Below are 18,210 nucleotides of genomic sequence, written 5' to 3'. Positions count from 1 at the left end.
CGCACATGAAAGAACCATGAATAAGGTACCTTGAGTAGGTCCTGCGTCACGTCGCGCTCACCTGAAAGCATGCAGGGACAACTTACCGCAACTATTAACCGCCGGTTGATGGAAGCGTTCACCTGCGGGCAGCAGATAGAGCGGTCCGGACAACTGCACACCGTGGTTGAGGATGGCCTGCAGCGTCCCGACCATCAGGATCAGCCAACCCCAGGCACCTTCGGGGTAGTAGTGCCGCCGTAGGGTTGATGCTTTGGCCGCGGCCTGACCCGATATGCAGCCATGCTCGTTGCAGGTCACGTTCGCGATGTTGCTGGCGTAGGTGTTGCCACCGAGGGTGCCAGGACCGAGTCCTGGGCCCGTTTCGATCGTCGGTGGTTCGGGTGGTTCGTTTGCTCCAACGGCGGATCTGCGAAAAAGCGGCATCAAAGGGACGCGTTGTAGACGCGAGCTTTTCTCATCCTTCTTTCGCTGGTTCCCGTGAGACTGGAGTCATTATGATAAGGACTTTTTCATCGAAAACTCAAGAAAAAACATTGGACGTCGGATTCAGCACGACGTCCGAAATGTTACAAAATGTCGCTCAGAGTCCTTAAGGACATCAATTGGATATCAGAGCGGTGGAAAAACCCACCCTCAATCGGAAAAGTAATCTGACTGCAGGTGTCTCTTGGGAATGGAACGTCTCTTTTGAGGCTTGAGTCGTGTTCGAAGGACCAACTCATCGAGTGTCAGTGATTCAAAACTGATAAAAGTATTCCAGACTTTGATGAAGTTCCGTTTCATCCGCATCCTCATTTTTCTAGCGCCCTTTTAAAGGCAAAGTGAAAGTCCTTCATCAACAGCATGAAAGAGAAAGTGTTGAACACCGCTACCGCAGGTCCTTCGATCGCGCTCGAGCAAAGATCGCCGACTGGAATGGCCTTTTCAGGCTACGGATGTGTGCAAACCGACAAGTACATCTGAGCTTTCGAGGACTCCCGTTGAGCTGGCGTTCCCGCGCTGAAGCTCGGTGCCGAAACGACGAAGCTGTAGGTGCGCCCTTTAGCGTCGATGCGCTGCTGCAGAACGGCACGGGGCGTTTGCAGGATCGAGGGCCACGTCTTGCTGCCCTTTAGCGCGATGGTCGCCATACTGGCGTGCGGTCGAACGCCACGGTACGCTCCACCGATGGCCACCGCACCGTTTCCGGCGACATTCGCGCACGATTTCGGTTGACCGCTGGCCTTCCGGACCTGTGCTAAAAGGGGTGGAGAAGGGTGAGAGGAGAGGGGAGGAGGGGGGGGGATGAAACGAGAACATGAAGGGGTGAGTTGATTAGTCGAAGGGTCAGTTCGGAGACGGAAATAAGAACGCAAACGAAAACGGGGCGATTATTCGGGATCAAGAACCTTCAAGGGCATGTCGGGGGAAAAAAGGCCGCTAAAGGAAGCCGAGTGTTGCGAGCAAAAGGACACAAAGAGCGAGTCGATTATTTCGGGAGGTTCAGCCTACGGCTAGCGTCTCACCGGAAGCACAGATGCCACGACGCTTGATGCGATAATGCCAGTGTGAGGTTATGTTCACCGAAAGGGAAAAGGCACGGCAGGTTCACGGCAGGATTGTGGCTGAATCAAATGCAGCAAACGAAAGCTGCTTGTTCCAGTCCAATTTCCTCCCAATCGACCACAACCGGTTACACAATGAGCTTGATCCTTGCACAAGAGGCCAGCCAATCAAAACGTCTGCAAAAGCAGCGCTCCACGTGACCTGGCATAAATAACGAGCTTAACCTACAAAATCCTCATCGAATGCGGGCTGCTTCTTGGGTGCCGTTCGCTTCGGGGCTTCGAGAAAAGGACCCGTCTTGCTCGAAGGTGACGTTCGTCCCGGGTGAGTGTTGGAGTCCTGAACCCTACCATATGGCAGGGAGACCGAGCGGGAGACCGTGACGCATAATGAGCGAACGATGGTGAGATAAAGGACGAAAATCGGAACGTTCGTAAGGTGATCCTGTTTCGGTGTCCCGTCTCAGCGAGATGTGATTAGGAACCTACCTTGCTTTGGGTTGTATTTTTAGCTTAATTCACCAAGCAATCCAATGAGTGCACTTTTTGCTGCATTCCAAAAGAAAATGGCGTCCCAATTGTCGTCCCATTAGCCGACGAGTGGCGTTGTAAAACCTCCCTTTTTCACGGCAAGTCAGCTAACTAGATGCAGTTTGGGAAAGTTTTTTCGGAGTCCAGCACCTGGTGGTGGTGGGAAAAATCACCGAGAAAATCAATAGCGCCATTTGCAAAAAAAAAAATCCCCCGAAAAGAGTCCAAAGTCAACTGGAGACGATCCTTTCGAGGCGACGTTCGCGTGGTTTAAGTAATGTGTTAAGGATTTTGCTTTGTGTTTGCTTTTTTTTGTTTTATTTTTTGCTGCATCCACACGACGTGAAACAACAGTTTCCACGGTCCTAAACAGCGCGCGTTTCCCTTCCAGCCCCACACGGCCCCTCCGGCCCGTGATCCTCCAGCGTTCGTTCGCATCCTGCCGATGGATGATTTCTGCCCGTGGCGCAAAAGGACACAATGGAGCCCGTGCCAAGCCCTTCGGGCGGTCGTTCTGCCAACCAGGCCGAGGCAGGTAACAGCCAGAAGCCACCACGAGGCCACGCGGAGACAGTTGAACTTGCGCGGCGCCCAAGGTTGCGATTCGCTTTCCTTTTCAGGCGCGTAGGCCCCTTTTCGGTGACGGCGCAGCGGGGTTGGATGGCAAAAATGGATGAAAAGCAATATTTTACCCCTCGTGGCCAGACTGGCGGAGGATAGGGGGATCGGGGGGGAGGAGGACAATCGCCCCCCCCCCCCCTCTTCAGCGCTGCTCATGCGGCTCGTAGAAAGTAGGACATTTGTGCACCTTTTGTTGGGCACCGAACTCGAACTCGTTTAGCAGATCCCTGCCAGGACCTTGATGTTCATTCATTTTCCCAGCCGCAGCCACCGTGGGCTGGAAATGGTGTATCAAACGCAGAGAGAGAGAGAGAGCGAGAGGGTGAGAGTAAAAATGAGGGGTGAAAACACCACCCCAAAAAGGAGCAAACAAAAAAAAAATGAAAAGGTCCTTCCGATAAGACACCGACGTGCGACGTGGTCTTTGTCTGCGGCCCGTGCGCGCGCGCGTGTGTGTGTGTTTGTTCTACCCACGTCACGGCGAATGTTGGCTTTATTTTACGAGCTGCCTGCAATACCCCTCTCCCCCTGCCCCAACCCACCCCGCCAGAGTGTCCTGATTTTCACGTTTCGTTCTCAAACCGGTCGTTTAATTTTCGTCAACCATTCGTAACCATTTAAAGTGGTGTTGTTTTTCTTTCCCCCCCCCCCCACGCCCTTCCCCTAAAGCGAGCAGGAAAGGGGGTATTTCCACAACCCCCCCCCCCACTAGCTGGGTGGATCGCTATCTGCTGGGCTGGCAGCGTGGAAGGAATCGATTTCGGGTGTCCTGGATGGAGCCGATGGAGGCGCCTGGTGCTTTTCTTTTCGCACGCTGCCAAAAAGGAAAAAAGGAAAAAAAAACCAAACGCCGTAATGAGGCAGAGCCTGACGCGTGCCCTTTTGCTGCCCAGAACCCGTGAAGGTGGGGGTGGGTTTGATTGAGGTTTTTCCACCATTCGGCTCGTTACCTCGCCCGGGAAAGAAAAACGGATGGCGCAGATTAGGTTCCTGATGGGCTTACTTTGTGGGGGGAGTGGGAGGGAAAAGTGGGGGCGGGGGGTGTGGGTGGAAAAATACATCATACGCCATCTGCCCAAAAGGGGGGGGGGGGGGGGGGCGCAGGGTGTTGGGAAAATTGAGATAACGCCGGCTGGGGGTGGGTTGGGAAATGTGAAGCATTTTGGGGGTAAATAACGCGGCGAAACACACAAAAAAAAGAAAAGAAAAGAAAAGCACGGCAAATCGAAAGGACCATCGTTCATTAGGGCAATGGCAGCTGGGCCTGACGGGGTTTGATGGCCACACCGCCCGAAAGGATCGACCGATGACGTCCTCGCGCACGGGCTCCGTTTTTTTTTTGCTCCCCCCAGCGTGCCGAGGGTTTGTTTCTTTTTCCACCTTTTGCTCGCAAAACGGCACTAGGTCAGGAGCCCTGGGTGATGGGCTCTGGCTCGGGCGTCGGGCGTGTTCCCGGCACGAGACCCTGACCTACATACGCGCGAAAGGGACGGAACGAAAGCGGCCAGGACTCGGGTGTACTTACACTGATTGCGACGTCCGTCCGTCTGGCGGCTGGTTGTGCCGGGTGGTGAGGTGGGGTGAGGTGGGGGGGGCGGGGTTGATTGTACGGGATCCTCTGCAGCACACACACACACACAGACACACGCGTACGCACTCACAGACACACACACACAACCACAACCACCTGGATGTTCGGATGTCGTCAGGGTGCAGGTTGATCGAGGATTCGATTCCGGTTGAGAGCTCTCGGGGTGGCGATTCGTGCGGGTTGGATGTTGTTTTCTAAAAATCAAAACACATAAACACACACACACACACGCACTCTAATCACACATACACCCACACACACACACACACACAAGTACGCGCGCGCGAGACCGGGTGATGTTATTTTTGCGTCCTAAGTTTGTCGCCTTTTTTTCGGCTTCGCCCCGCGCTTTGCTCTCTTTTGCGAAAACGTGTGCCCCGCTGGGTGAGCTTGCCGGCTGCCTCGATCGCTTCGGTGACACTGTTGCAGCTAGCTGGGGGGGGGGGGGGGGAGGAGGGAGTTTGAACGCGATTGAAATAAAAATATGATCCCACCAAAACATGTGCGGCACGTTTCGGTTGGCTGAACCGTGAAGTGCGGGTGCTCGAAAAAAAAGGCGCCCTAAATGGTGGCGCTTGGCGGGGGAAGGTGGATGGAAGGGTTACGAACACTGCACCACCCACCCGCTGCTTTCCTGCCACCACCCCTACTCCCCCCCCACCTCGCTTTTCACCCACTTAAAACGCATAACCAAAACAGGGGAGCGACAAATTTTGTAAACAAAATCAATTCCCCCCGACGCCCGTTTCACTCAAGTGGGCGTGTGGGGGAGGCAGCGGGGGTGGTTATGGTTGAGGAGGAAATGCGTCCCCACCGTCGGGTCACCCACCCCCGGCGAGTACGTCGAGTTGAGACCATCCAGAGACCATCCGCAAGCGCAGGAAAGCATCCGAATTCCTGCACCCTTTTTGCACTAACACACCGAGCTGGCACATTAATTTCTGTCGCGTTTTGTGCGCGCAAACCGCGTGTTTATTTCCCCTCACCCCTTCAAAACACCCACCCACCCACTAAGCAGCCCCTTGCAACACCTTGGGTGACATTAATTGATATGATGTGCCCGTTGCTGTTTACGCGCGCCACGCAACGCCGATATTGGGTAAGACACGCGTGCCGTTTGGCGTGCGTAATTGCTGTACGCCTCATGCGGCCCTTTCTTCTTCTCACTCCACCCCCTCCCGGATGCACCCCTTCCCTTACGCCATTCGATGACGTCGTCGAAAGAGCGGGTTTCGTTTGCGAAAGGAAAGGAAAAGAAAAAACTAACCCCCCCACAAAACGGAGCACGCGAAAAAACACGAAGCGTTAGAATCGCGCCACCGACACGGATCGACTGACCGATTGGTTGAGTTCGCAGCTGGTCTTAACCTTTTCTCATCTCTCCCCCCCCCCGCATATTAAACGAGCTCGTAAAGGGGGGCACTTGCACGTTCGCGCCACGTTCGGGTTCACACGCAGCGCACACACAGCTGCTCGTGGCAGCTCGGAAGCTGCGCTTGCTTCGGTTTTGCTAAGGGGTTTTGTTTGCTTTTTTTCCCCCTTTGAGCTGATGCTGGCTCTTCGTGCGTTCGGGCTTTCGGGTTTGTGTTCGCGAACGAAAGCGAAAAGGAAAGCTTTTGTTGCGTCTGCATACCGGCGTGGGTGGGTCTTGGTTTTTTTTTGTTTTTGGGGGGGGGGTGACTCTAGGTAGAGCAGGTGGTCCAGGAGTTCACGCTTTCTCTCTCTCTTTCTCTCAGTTCGGTTGTCAATCGGTGCTAATCTGCTATCCTGAAAGCGCCGATACACGCGAAAAAAAAAAAAACAGGACCTGAAACAAGGAGTGCTTTGTTCAACGCTCTACCGAGCTGGCCTCAGAATGCATGGCCTTTTGGTTGATTTGCACGCGCCCTCGCCCGTGTGGGTGTGTGTGGTTCTCTTTAATGTCATTTTCAGAGCAAAAGCGAAGCTTTTCCACCGAGCGGACGTCAGCAGCGGATCAGGCTCGCGAAGGACACGTACAGGCCGTGACGTTCACGTACTCACGGCAGGTGTACCGGCACGCTGGTTGAGGTGGCCATTTTTTTTTCTCTTCTTCTTCATGTTGCGCGCCTGACAGCAACACCGGCGATTTGGTGAGGAAGGCGAGTGATGTAAATATTACATTTGTTTCGCTCCAATCGGTTTGATGTATTTAACGGCTTCTGGAATTTGTTTCTCGCAGCTCTGGCAGCTTTCTGGAGCCCTCTGTTCGTTGGTTCGGGCAATGTTTCCTGTACCTTTACCGGGTGGAGCTGATTCCGTTGCATGACCGGACCAACTTTGGTAGTAAAATTAGACGCCATGTGTTCCCGTGCGCGTCTAACAAACGAAAGCAATTTGCTTCTGCTGCAACAATCGAACTCTCCCTCCCAATCGAGCAATCGTGGTGCAGCAGCTCGAAGTTGGCGGGTTTCGGTTGCTAACCCGATTCCTTAACCCACGCCAACCGATTCGGTGTTGAGGCGACATTTGTCCGGCTATTAACTGGCGTGGGTTATTTTGAGACGCTCACACGAGGTGGTTGAGGTGGCAGGAGCTCGGGGGTTGAACGTCTCCAACACTTCGTGGCTGCATGCCGCCGGCGAGGGTTACGATGGTTTCGGGAAAATTAGGCCAACCCCCTCCCCCGCCTCCCCCACGATCCGCTTTTCATTAGCTCCCGGGGGGTGCCCTGTGCGTTGTGGATAAAAAGAAAAACCCAACCCCCACTGTTGGTAGTTTTGGTAGTGGGGAAATTCCAGCCCTCAATCGGCTGCAACGTCAGCCTGCGAGCTGCTGCACCCGCGGCGGCCCGCGGTGTGTTTCTGCTTGCTCAGGAAAATGGAGAAAAGGAAGAAAAACAAGTATACACACGAAAAAAAAAGAAAGGGAAAACCGGGGCGGCACTCAATCAAAAGGCGGCCGCCTTGTCATCGACCCGCACTCGCGCATTCCACCGATCGTGGTGTTGAATCGCCTTCACACACACACACACGCACACACACACAACATGCACCCTTTTGGCATCCTTTGGCTTTTATTGCGGCACGGACCCGAGAACTGGCGTGCTACCAATTGCGTGCGCCCTTGCCACCCGAGTGCTGAGAGAAACCCATCATGGGTGCTGCGAGGAAACGATCGGTTTGGGTGAGGGGGGCGGAGGGTGGTGGGGGGTTGGGGTGGGTGGAAAGGGGAGTGAAAATTGGCGGCGCTTTTCCAGCACCAAATTTAGGTCACACAGCCTCACAGCTGTCTGTGCGCTCGAGTTTTACTTTTTTTTCCTTCTCTCTCTCTCTCGCTCTCTCTCTCGCTCTCTCTCGCTCTCTCTCGCGTGTGCACTCTCTTTTCCCACTTTTCACCGTAAAAGGGAGGTGTTCGGGAACTCTCCCTTTCAGGTCCGCGTGGTTCTTGCGGTGCATTGGATGCAGTTCAAGGTACCGCGACGTGGGAGCAAGTTCGCTCATTAGCATTTTCCCAGATTGTGCTGGGGATTGGGCAATTTTTCCGCCTGCCTGGCGAGAAAAGGGGTTTTGATGCGAACAGCGATTTCCACCGGGGGTCTTGTTTGACGAGCAGATAGCGGCAACGGATACCACGTCCTGGCTGCTGGAGTCTTCGATTCGGTCGAATGGCAACGTCATCATGTGTGGGTGAGTGTGTGAGTGTGTGTATGTGTCGTTTCTTGGCCTGCTGGAAGGGTTGCACGTCTGCTGGAGACGGCTTTACTCGGCAGGTTCGCTGTGAGCGCGTCGTTGACCTGTTCGTAGTGCACCGTCTGGAATCGGAATGGTCCAATTTATGTGCTTCGCAGCTTGCCAGGATCGTTCGGCTTGAGATTTAAGTGGTTGTTTTAATGCTCAGATCGATAAGCTGGCGCCTGTCAGCAGGAGTTGATGTATTACAATGTTATTCATGTCAAGATGAGGAGTAGTCAGGGAGTTCAAACAATGAAATTCGTTTATTGTTGCGAGATTCGCTTATATGTGGACTTTGTAGTGGTTCACGGAAACCGTTATAGAAGAAAAAGAATGAGCAAAGCTTGTTGAATTAGGCTACTGTTTGCAAGAGAAACGTTTTAACGTATTTTTTATTGAGGAGGTCCTGATTGATTGATTGATTGCATTCAATTTATTTAAGAAAATCGATTCAAAATTATAAGTTTATGATGTGGTAAATAACCAGCAAAAGTCATGACAAGTAATTACTTTAAATTATAATATATTTATATAAACAGTTTTTTATAGATTATGATCATATATATCATATAGGTTCATTAATTCTAGTTAGTTTGGATTCAATATATAATTATTTAACTCCCATTCATTTTGTTTCGACAAAACAGAAATTGTTGTTTTATTTTTGGTTAAAAGTTATCTTTAATTGGATGTCAGTTTTTTCTTTATTACATATTCAGAGTGACAAATCAATTTATAATTACATTTCGAAAATGCATTCTTTCGATACTTCTCTTTATTCTCTTTACTTGGTTTGATTCATTGTATTATATTTGAAATATGAAACTGATTTGAAACTCGTTTCGTGTTTTTCCACATCATTTTTCGTCAAAGTCTTAAATCTTCTAAGGTCACTAGTTGATTACTTAGTAGTAGTTTTTAAATAAACTTAAATCTGTGTGCATGACATTTTAAAGGGGATTATTGCTTCTCTGTTGCTCTCATTTCAAATGCATCTGGCCTGACGCTTATACCGGTAATTCAACGTAAAGCCATTACGCTTAATTACACGTTTCTGGTATACAATATTTTGATTATGATTGTTTTTCTTACAACATGATTTATTGTCCAGCATGAACGTGTTGTGATAATAAAATATGTAACATCAGTAGCGGATATACACAATCCACCGCTATGGGGCTGTTGAACTATCTTATACGATTTTGAAAGTCAGGGAATTTTCTTTAACCCATATTAGTTATAGAATCAGAACCGAAACCTATGGGTTTTTCACCTCGATGAAATTTCTTTGTTTAAAATATCAGCATCTCACAGCCTTGATGTTTTTAACAACACAACGACGATATAACATTCAGGATGGAATTGATTCTACATTATTGGACAGGAAGTGTGTTTCAACTGGAAAGGAATTTATTTATAAAATGTATAATTCACCTTTAAAACCGTCTATAATCAAACTGGCGTCCATTTTTTTCAATTATTTTATAATTATTATAAGTTATAATACTCTAAAATTATTAAAAAGTATCATTTTTTATTCCGGATCTATTTAAGCATGAAATTGTCGTTAAGTGCTCTCAAACCCGTAGTGATATTGTTTATAGCGCATATTCTAATTGCTTTTTTACCTCCTAGAATCCCTCCATAGTTTCGGATTCCAGCGCCTGTTGAAAAAAGCCCAAGTAAACTGAAACAATTACACAGGTTTATGTTTGGTAGCAATTTATTTTGCTATTTTTAAGCGTATTTTTTATTTATTTTTCGTAGCGTAGTATGAACTATTAAATATACCAACCGCAATATTCATAACATCTCACTAAGCTAGAGTATTTTACTTTGTTTTAACATTGTGTTGCTCATCAGGTTCAGGCCATGGCCAATGAGTATATTGCAGCAGATAAATCGGTGCCGTTATTTCAAATTCCAGACTCAATCGTCCAGCGTCACCTTCCGAGTGCCACCATTGAGGGCCGATTTTCCACCACCTCCGGTGCCATTTTGTTTTCGCTGGTGATCATCCGTGTCCCCGTTGCGTCTTTCCCCGCCAGCACCAGGCGGGCTGCCGGAAATGTCCTGCTTGCTCGAGGACGCCGAATGGTCAGCCGAATCCATACCCGATTCGATCGAGTTCTCGCCGGAACCGGAAGAGCTCTTGCGATGCCGCACCGGTTTCGTGTTTCCGTGGCACTTGGCCACGAATCGAAGTTCCGCCATCAGCTCTTCCCGGAAGGGCACCTGCGCCACAGGACGATGGAGGCCGCAAAAAATGACGAAAATAAAAAAAGCTCTTTATTAGGGAACGCGCTTATCATGGCAGAGCAGATAATACAGAAAGTGAGGTTATCTGCTCACACAGAGCGAGTCCAAAGCGAAGGCGGTTAGAAACGGTTTGTTTGCCAAGCACTGTCAAACCTTAGGCTTCTGGTAGCCATACTAACCGGTCAGCTGTCTGCCATCGTCGTTGGGGAAAAGCGAAAAGCTTCACACGCAACAAAAGCGCAACATAAGCATACCAAGATCCGGGAACCAGGATGAAGGCGATTTTCGGAAGCGAATCACACGAGGTTGTCTTCCATTGATTCTCACACACCCCCGGCCTTTTTGCTAGGACTAACGCATGCGGTTAAAAATGGCGCCTCGTAAGATAACAAAATACAAAAATAAAACACCGGAGGGCGCGTGCCGAAGCCAACAAAGTAGTTACCTTGTGCCGTCTAGCTCGGTGCGCAATAACGAAGAACAGCTCGCAGCACCCGAACAGGCTCGCGAAGGAGCAGCCGACAAAGAGGACGAAAAAAACGCCACCCACATTGTCCATGTCGAGCTCCTCGGCACCGTCCTCGCTAGTGCTTTGCTGTGAAAAATCGAGGGAAAACGGGGAAAAACACAGCGAACAGGTCGGTTAAGTGTTGGTGTTGGGTAATGCGCTGGGACTAGCAGGGGAGGAAGGGGGGGGAGAGAGGGGGTGTACCTAAAGGATGTACGGCACAAGACGTGTGAACGATCAGTAGAGGACTCGTGAAGGGGTTCAGATGGTGATCACAGGGGCTTATTAAGGGTGGATCTTTGTGAAGAAGGCTTTCCAGACCTTTTCACCAGGTGGAAGAGGACAGCGGACGTATATTCGTTGGCAGTAATCTCAAGGATGCTCCCTCACCACAAGAAGCTGGAACTTGAGATGAAGATTTCGAAATGGGCACAAGCAGCAGTACTTGAAAGCGAATTAGCGGGGCTCATGCCTGAAGGTGTTTCAAAATGGGACATCTCACTCAAAATCATCTACATATAGCGTCATTAATACTACGCTAGTCTAGTGTGGTTATTGCTACAGCTACTGCTAACTGCCACTACTAGTACTGGTTATTCGTCTATGAACACTACAAAATTTTGCGATCATTTGAGGGTCTTTCCAGGGAACCCTCGAGAGCCAACAGGAAGCGTTCGTGGCATGAGGAAGTAAAAACACGAAAAAACCCATGGTGCCAGGAAGCACCAGGTGAACAAGGTCGCTGCAGCTGGAAGATAGCAGGAGAACGAACACAGGAAGTCTCAGGGGGTTTTGGATATGTCAAGTATTATATGTCGAGGTTCAGGCACGGCACCGAGCAGGTGGAGGGCAATGGCCAAAACGGACAACGCTATCAGCGACTGCCGTGCGAGGCGAACCCACCTTCATCTCGCGTGTACGACTGTGCACGTCGCAGAGCATCTCGCAGAAGCTCACGAACAGGGCCGCCACGCAACCGACGATCAGCAGCACGAAGACGCCACCGACGTTTGCCAGTTCGAGCGCAAGCGCACCGCCCTCCTCCATCGTATTCTGAGAAAGACGAGACCCGAACAACACCAACGAGACAAGTGAGCAAGTGAAGGGTTGGGACATGCCACCCGCAACCAGAAAAAGAAGCTCAGGAGATACTGAACTAGAGGATACTTAGGAGTGCACGTTCTTAGGCCCGCTAAATCCAATAAAAAAAGAAAGAGAGACACAGAGACAGATCGCCGGAGAGAAGGGGACGAAACGGCGGGGGGAACTCACCGAACAGGCACCTCCACCACGCTTCTCTTTCCACCATTTGCGCTTTAGGGAGGTGAGAACACCTTGTTCCTGGAGTCGTAGGACGGCTTCACTGAGCGCGCTTCGGTATGGAGAATCTGTGGAGGTGATGACAAGATTAGTTGATGTTCTAGATAGAAGGCAGACAGTAGACGTAGACATACTCTTGCGCATCGCGATTCCATAGCCTTTGTCATCGAGAAGACCGCCAATCTGCGTGACGTCGCACTCACGCTCCACAATGTACTCGATCGAGGTGGACTCCATCAAGAAGGCGTAGTTCTCCGTTTTGACTCGCTGCAATCCCTCGGGGTTGGAGGATGTCAACAGGTCCTGGTTGGCCATCATGAACTGGTACATCTTGGCGTAGGTACCATACTCAGCATCCTTGAAGAAGCTGATTGTGCTGCCGTCTCGTTTCGCCCCGTACTTGACGGCACCACCGGCAGCCGCCAGATCCTCGGCGTTGTTGATTGGCGAAACGACCTGCTCAACTGTCAGGAAAGCGGCCAGGTTAGCGGTGTATGACGATACCATAATGAGGGTGAAAAACCACCAGATGGAAGCGACGGCGCGTGTTGCTGGAGCCCTGTAAAGAGGTGAAGCAAGCCGTTAACAAACCAATGTTAATGTTTTTATGCGATTCTAGACCTACTTGGGAGCGATTTCGGAACCCTGTTGCAACAGCGCACCTATCGTGAACCACATCGAGTTGCTGAAGCTAAACTGGTTCTCAAGTTCCTCCGGTTCCTCGATGCAAGGGTACGGGTTGTCCCATTCCTTCGGTGAGATGCGTCCAAGGATAAACAGTGACATCGACACCATCATGTAAGCACCCCCCAGGTACAACCACACCTGCTTGGAGAACGGTGACATGAAGGAGAACAGCGAGGGCGGTTCTTTAGTCGGCTTGCGGAAGAGAATCGAAATACCGAGGTTCATGAACGGCATCGTGAAGTCAACGGCGCTCTCGCGATCGGACGTGATGGTGAGATCGGTGATGGCCAGGTCTGCTCGCTGTAATGTGAATTTAGGACGTGTTAGAGGTACAGCAGGGGATCAATGTTGATGTCATACCCATTCGAGCAGCTCCAGCACCATGCCGTTCCATTTTTTGGTGTCCCGATTGAGTGACCCATAAACACCGTCCTCTTGCAGGATAAAGGTGTAATTGAAGCCAAGCATGAGTGACAGCTCGTGGATGAGATCGATACCGAACCCTTCGAAGCGTTCATTACCCGTCAGCTTCACAGGTGAGTCCTTCAACATGCCGTATGGTGGTGACTAAAAAGAAATTCTCCACGTTAGCTCAGCGAGTAGGAGTACTTGAGCTGGATACTCACGATAGCCGTAAGCACGAGGAAGGTTCTGTTTTGAAGCGTTCCGTCATCAAACGCCAGCATTGTTTGCTCTTTTTTACGCGTGAAGTTCAACCCCTCGGTGGAGTTCCACACGCCCACCTTCTCGAGACCGGCTGGTCCGAGTTCGATGATGTCGAGAAGAAAGTCGGATCGATGTCCTTGATGGTCGAACTTGATACTTCTCGTCAACCCGTGTATGGTGGAGCTCTTCATATAGTTGATTACACTGTAGCCGTTTTTCCACGTCGTCGGATCGTCGCACTTGAGCGAGATCGGTTCGAGTAGATGTGCCGGTTCACTACCTATCAGGTGTTTGAGTGCTTCAGCGAACAGTAGGACGGCATCGTACATGAGTGCCGTCTCGACGCGCATTTTAGCAGGGTTCAATCCATCCTGTAGCTCGAGGGTTTTCGCTATTTGTGAAGCATTCAGGAACTCGGCTACCTGTTTGATCTTCTCCTCTTCAGGATCGATCAACCGGATACCGGTGATGTTGGTGCCACTGTACTGGTACGGTTCCAGATCGATCGTGTGCAGATCGAGTGAGGTGATGATGATCTGGTGGTGATCCGTAAGTAGCCCAACCTGTTGCGCCTGCTTCAACACCTCCGGCATCGTATCAATTGAGCAAGCCAGTATGATACGCTTATCTTCAGATAGCTTCACACGTCTCAACACCGCCCGGAAGTTGCCATTTAGTCGAAGATCGAGTTGACGTACCGTCACCGTGTAGCCTTTGGGATCGTACATTTTGAGCAGGTCGGAAATACCCGGCAGCCACGGACCTGACTCATATAGCACGGTGAAATCCTTCCACTCGAACGCCACTACCAAGTCCAGGAAGACGCGACCCAGAATGTGTGGATGTGGGTGTAGGTTCAACGTCGGCAGCTTTGTGTAGGCGTCCCATCGTGTTTCGATGTGAGGCATCTCTTTATCGTCGCAAACACTCTGCACGTGCAGTGCTGACTTTGGTGATGAAGGTCCAAAGATTCCGGCCACTCCAGTCTGGAAGAGAAGCGAATATAAATTGATTATTGACTGACAGGTTCAATTTTTGATTGAGTTTAATATTTTACTGCGCAATACACGACGCTTCAACGATCGCTTAACGTGGAGATTAATCTTTAAAATTAGATCTCTCACGAATCAGGTTTACTTCACAAGCAGAAGAAGTGAAGATCGAAGCCAATTACTCTCAGGGAATGCATTCACGCATTATAGTGAAGTGTATTGAAGAGCACGCTTTGATGATCGATTCATACTAAACCAGACCCTGCACAAGTTGAATCGGGTATTGGAAGCACATCACTTCAACGCCACGTTGAAGGGTTGTCGGTTTTATGGCTCACAATGACGTGAAAACGCTCGTACACTCGCCATTAATGTCCATGATTCGAGCCGCACGTCGATGCACTAAAATGGCCACCCAAATCGGGATCCGCCGTCTGCTTCTCGCTAATAACCTGCACAAATCTGAATCTGAAATGTTTACTGCCGATCTCGGCTTGGTTTGAACTGGGATGGAGCGCGATTATGAGCGCGGATGATTTATTTTTACACCACACGGCAGCTGTTTACGTTGGAGGTGATCATAAACGATAGCAATGCAGGGCAACACGCTGCTGCTTCTGTGCCAGGCGGCATTGCTCTAACGAAGAAGACATAAAAAGCAGTAGTTGGGCGTAAACATAGGCCTGAAGTGCGTGCTGTGGTTGTAGCCAATCCGTCTCGCGAAACGTTCGAGTTTTGGGCAGACACGAGCAGTTGAATCAATGGAATATTCTTAGGAAAAATCAATGGCATGGAAAGGAATTTTCATTGCCGAGTAAATATTGATAGCTTTTTTGAATACTTCAATTTCTATGGCCTCTCTTGATGCGGCAAACGAATAACGAGACATTCATGACGTTAATTTGATAAATAGGTATCTCACAGTGGGCTGATTACGTAAATAGAGGATGTTTACGTTATTCCATGAGCTCTAATTGGGTGCTCCATGCTGTTTAAATATGCGCCGTATTCCCAGAAGGTGTCTTGCAATAGATATATTTGTTTTCTTGCGCTTTCAAGAAAAGAAGGCCTTTCCGGTATGTCATTAAAATCGTCTAACCTAATTATTCATGCGATGAGGCGATGAAACGATGAGATATTTTAGTTCTGTTTCATGCTCCATACTGTCCAGTTGGTTAGCGAGCATTTACAAACACTTTCAGATACACACAGTTCCGCTACTTGATGATGAACATTTATTTGTTTGTCCATTGCGCCATTGCCAAGAATAGCGGCATCTTTCAGCCTGTGTGATCTTCTCAGCTTTGTTTAATTTGATTCGCTACCAGCTGCATATACCAACAAACGACATCCAACGTATGAGAATGTTTGTTTTTTCAAGAGCCAGTTATGCGTTGATTTGGTTTGGCGTACTCTTTAACAAAATAAACTGACTCGTGAAGACTAAATATGCTCTGAACTTGGTCAGATTGAACCGTAGTCGGAACATTTGCGCGGTTTCCTTACCTTTAACATCCGGCAGAGTTTTTTCGACACGTCGAATTGATCACCGTATTTCACTTGGATCGTCTGTGCCTCTAGCTGATAGTTGGAGTACGAGAGCTTCTCGTTGTTGACCGCCTCAACGGCGTATTGGAATGCCAACTCAGCATCTTCGGTGGCACCGTCAAATAGTCCACCTGGAATGCGATGAAAGGTTGGTAGTATTATTGAATGATGTAATGCTTGTCAATAGTAAGGAGTCATTTAAATCAGTCTTAATTACGGGTCGCACATTAAACGCGTTTTCTTCTCAATTGAATATGTCTTGCTCAAAATCTCACCTAGCTATCTAAAGTAAACAAATTGTGAATCAATCTAGCTTGAAAAAAACATGAAATTGCAATAAATGAAGTGAGAACTATATTTTAAGTACTTTTTTCATTTAGTAACTTCACCACTACGATTGCAGGGACACAGTAGATCGGACGCTATTTCCTGTCACTGTTGAAGCAACCACACCAACACTGTAAATAGCGCGAGGGGTTGATGCTTTCGGTATGCTCTTGTCATAAAAATACCCACTAATTCTGAATCTCACATCAACGTAAATGCTAAATAATTTAAGCATGACTAGGGTCTACTGCTTCTATAACATGCTTGCAGATGTTTAAAAGAGCTGTCGGAGTAGCGATTAGCTTCATAACAATTGGTAGTTTTCTTAGTTAAAACAAATAAATACAATTTTCAAATAAATAAATTTAATTCCAATTAAACATTTTTAATTTGCCAATAAAATTCGGAATGCACCGTAATTTTTCATATTACTGTTATTTTGGATATTATGATAGTTGAATTGGCAGTTCCAAACACATTTTCCTAGACTTTATCGTTATACTCTCTGAGCATCATCTGCTCTCAGCTCTCATTTACGTTCTATTGCATCATGCGCGTCGTAATGGATACTTTGTATGGGTTTGTCTATTTTTCACACCTCCCCGGAAAATTATTAACCTAAGTGCAATCGTTTCGATCTCGAGAAAACTTGATCATGAGCCATTTTCGTTACCCCTATTTGTAGATGTGGAAAAACCTCACAAGAATGCCGAAGCATCTTCTACCACTCGGATGAGCAACACGGACAATCTAAGTTATGTGCGCGACAACACCAACAAAGTCTTCTGCCAAGTGTGGCCCGGTGTTAGTGCGATGTGGGTTAATTTTCCCGACGCACACACGCACCTCCAGCAACTTCATGCGACATCTCACATTGCGTAGGTGTTCTGGGGGGTTGGATGAATCAGGCGTACGTACCGATTTTGATGTGCTCCACCGCCTCATCGAGGTCACCATTGTAGGCCCGTACTAAACTTAGCGGGCTGATCAGTAGTAGGGGAAGAAGTAACAGGATGTAGGAAAAAGAACGTGACACTTTCCGGCGAATCCCGCCGGTCGCCATTAGCACGCTTTTCTCCTGAAACACTATCACTGAGACAGAAGCACTTCTGGTTGGTTCTAACGGAAGCGCTTTGTCTCGTTTGAGAGTTGCAGTTGATCGTGGGGTTTATGTTCGATCTGCCGTTTTTTTGTTGTTGATGGAAGTGATGGAAGTGGTCGCTTATGTAACCTGCTTGCCAGAGTTTAGAGAGTATGTCTGCAGAATACACACTGTGTGGGTTATTCGTTCGTCCTCAGCTGGCTCCGTTCTTCAGGTGGTCTTCACCTGGCAAGTGTTGCTGAAAAGCACGACGCTCATATGAAGTTTGATCCTGCAAGGATCTAGCGTTCCTCACTCTTGTTGACAGAACGCAACCGCAAAGACCTGTCCCGTTCCGATCGACGGCAGGCGTCTCTAGGTACGACGCGTTCCTACATCCGAGTGCGTACCTCGAACGGTCGCGTTTGGTAGCCGCACCGATTCGTACTGCTGCGTTGCTAGGGCAGCACTAACTGTGGCGCCTCCTCAAACACTCTTGTGTGCGTTTTCGCTCTCGCTATCTCGCTCGCTTCGCTAGCACCACCCGCTTTGAGCCGTTGCCAAGAACGCGGTTTTGGGGCGATGCAACACTTTCACTTGCACGTGTTTTTTTTTTGCGCGCAAGTTTTTTCACAGCTCACATTTCCGTTTCACACGTTGTCTTGGGTTCGAGAGAGTCTACGAGGTTGATGAGAAGTTTGTGTGACCCGGAAGTTGCTTATCGTCGGGCGAGTTTTCCACTCTTTTTTAAAAGACCAAATAAGCCAAGGTTCTAAGAAGCCGCGCAACGTGTTGTCTATGTAGCGAAGATGCACAGTGGGGATGGCCTAGAGCAGACTC

At 49.1% G+C, this 18,210-nt stretch overlaps 1 protein-coding gene across 1 annotated transcript in view; it reads right to left on the bottom strand.

Moving 5' to 3' along the window:
- Positions 1-9,799: 9,799 nt before the first annotated feature.
- The window catches only part of LOC128728546 (uncharacterized), a 73,385-nt gene continuing 64,974 nt past the window's right edge, over positions 9,800-18,210 (bottom strand). Inside the window, exons 16-24 of the mRNA XM_053822174.1 lie at positions 17,208-17,398; positions 15,921-16,093; positions 13,383-14,408; positions 13,117-13,323; positions 12,695-13,056; positions 12,204-12,628; positions 12,022-12,137; positions 10,687-10,836; positions 9,800-10,217 (exon numbers count right to left, since the gene is read on the bottom strand). Coding sequence (XP_053678149.1) covers positions 9,912-10,217; positions 10,687-10,836; positions 12,022-12,137; positions 12,204-12,628; positions 12,695-13,056; positions 13,117-13,323; positions 13,383-14,408; positions 15,921-16,093; positions 17,208-17,398 — 2,956 coding nt within the window. The 3' untranslated portion in view covers positions 9,800-9,911. The remainder of the gene's footprint in view (positions 10,218-10,686; positions 10,837-12,021; positions 12,138-12,203; positions 12,629-12,694; positions 13,057-13,116; positions 13,324-13,382; positions 14,409-15,920; positions 16,094-17,207; positions 17,399-18,210) is intronic.

The sequence above is a fragment of the Anopheles nili genome, chromosome X, assembly GCF_943737925.1.
Source record: "Anopheles nili chromosome X, idAnoNiliSN_F5_01, whole genome shotgun sequence".
In the NCBI taxonomy this organism is placed as follows: domain Eukaryota; kingdom Metazoa; phylum Arthropoda; class Insecta; order Diptera; family Culicidae; genus Anopheles; species Anopheles nili.
This window is presented reverse-complemented; position numbering and strand designations above follow the sequence as displayed.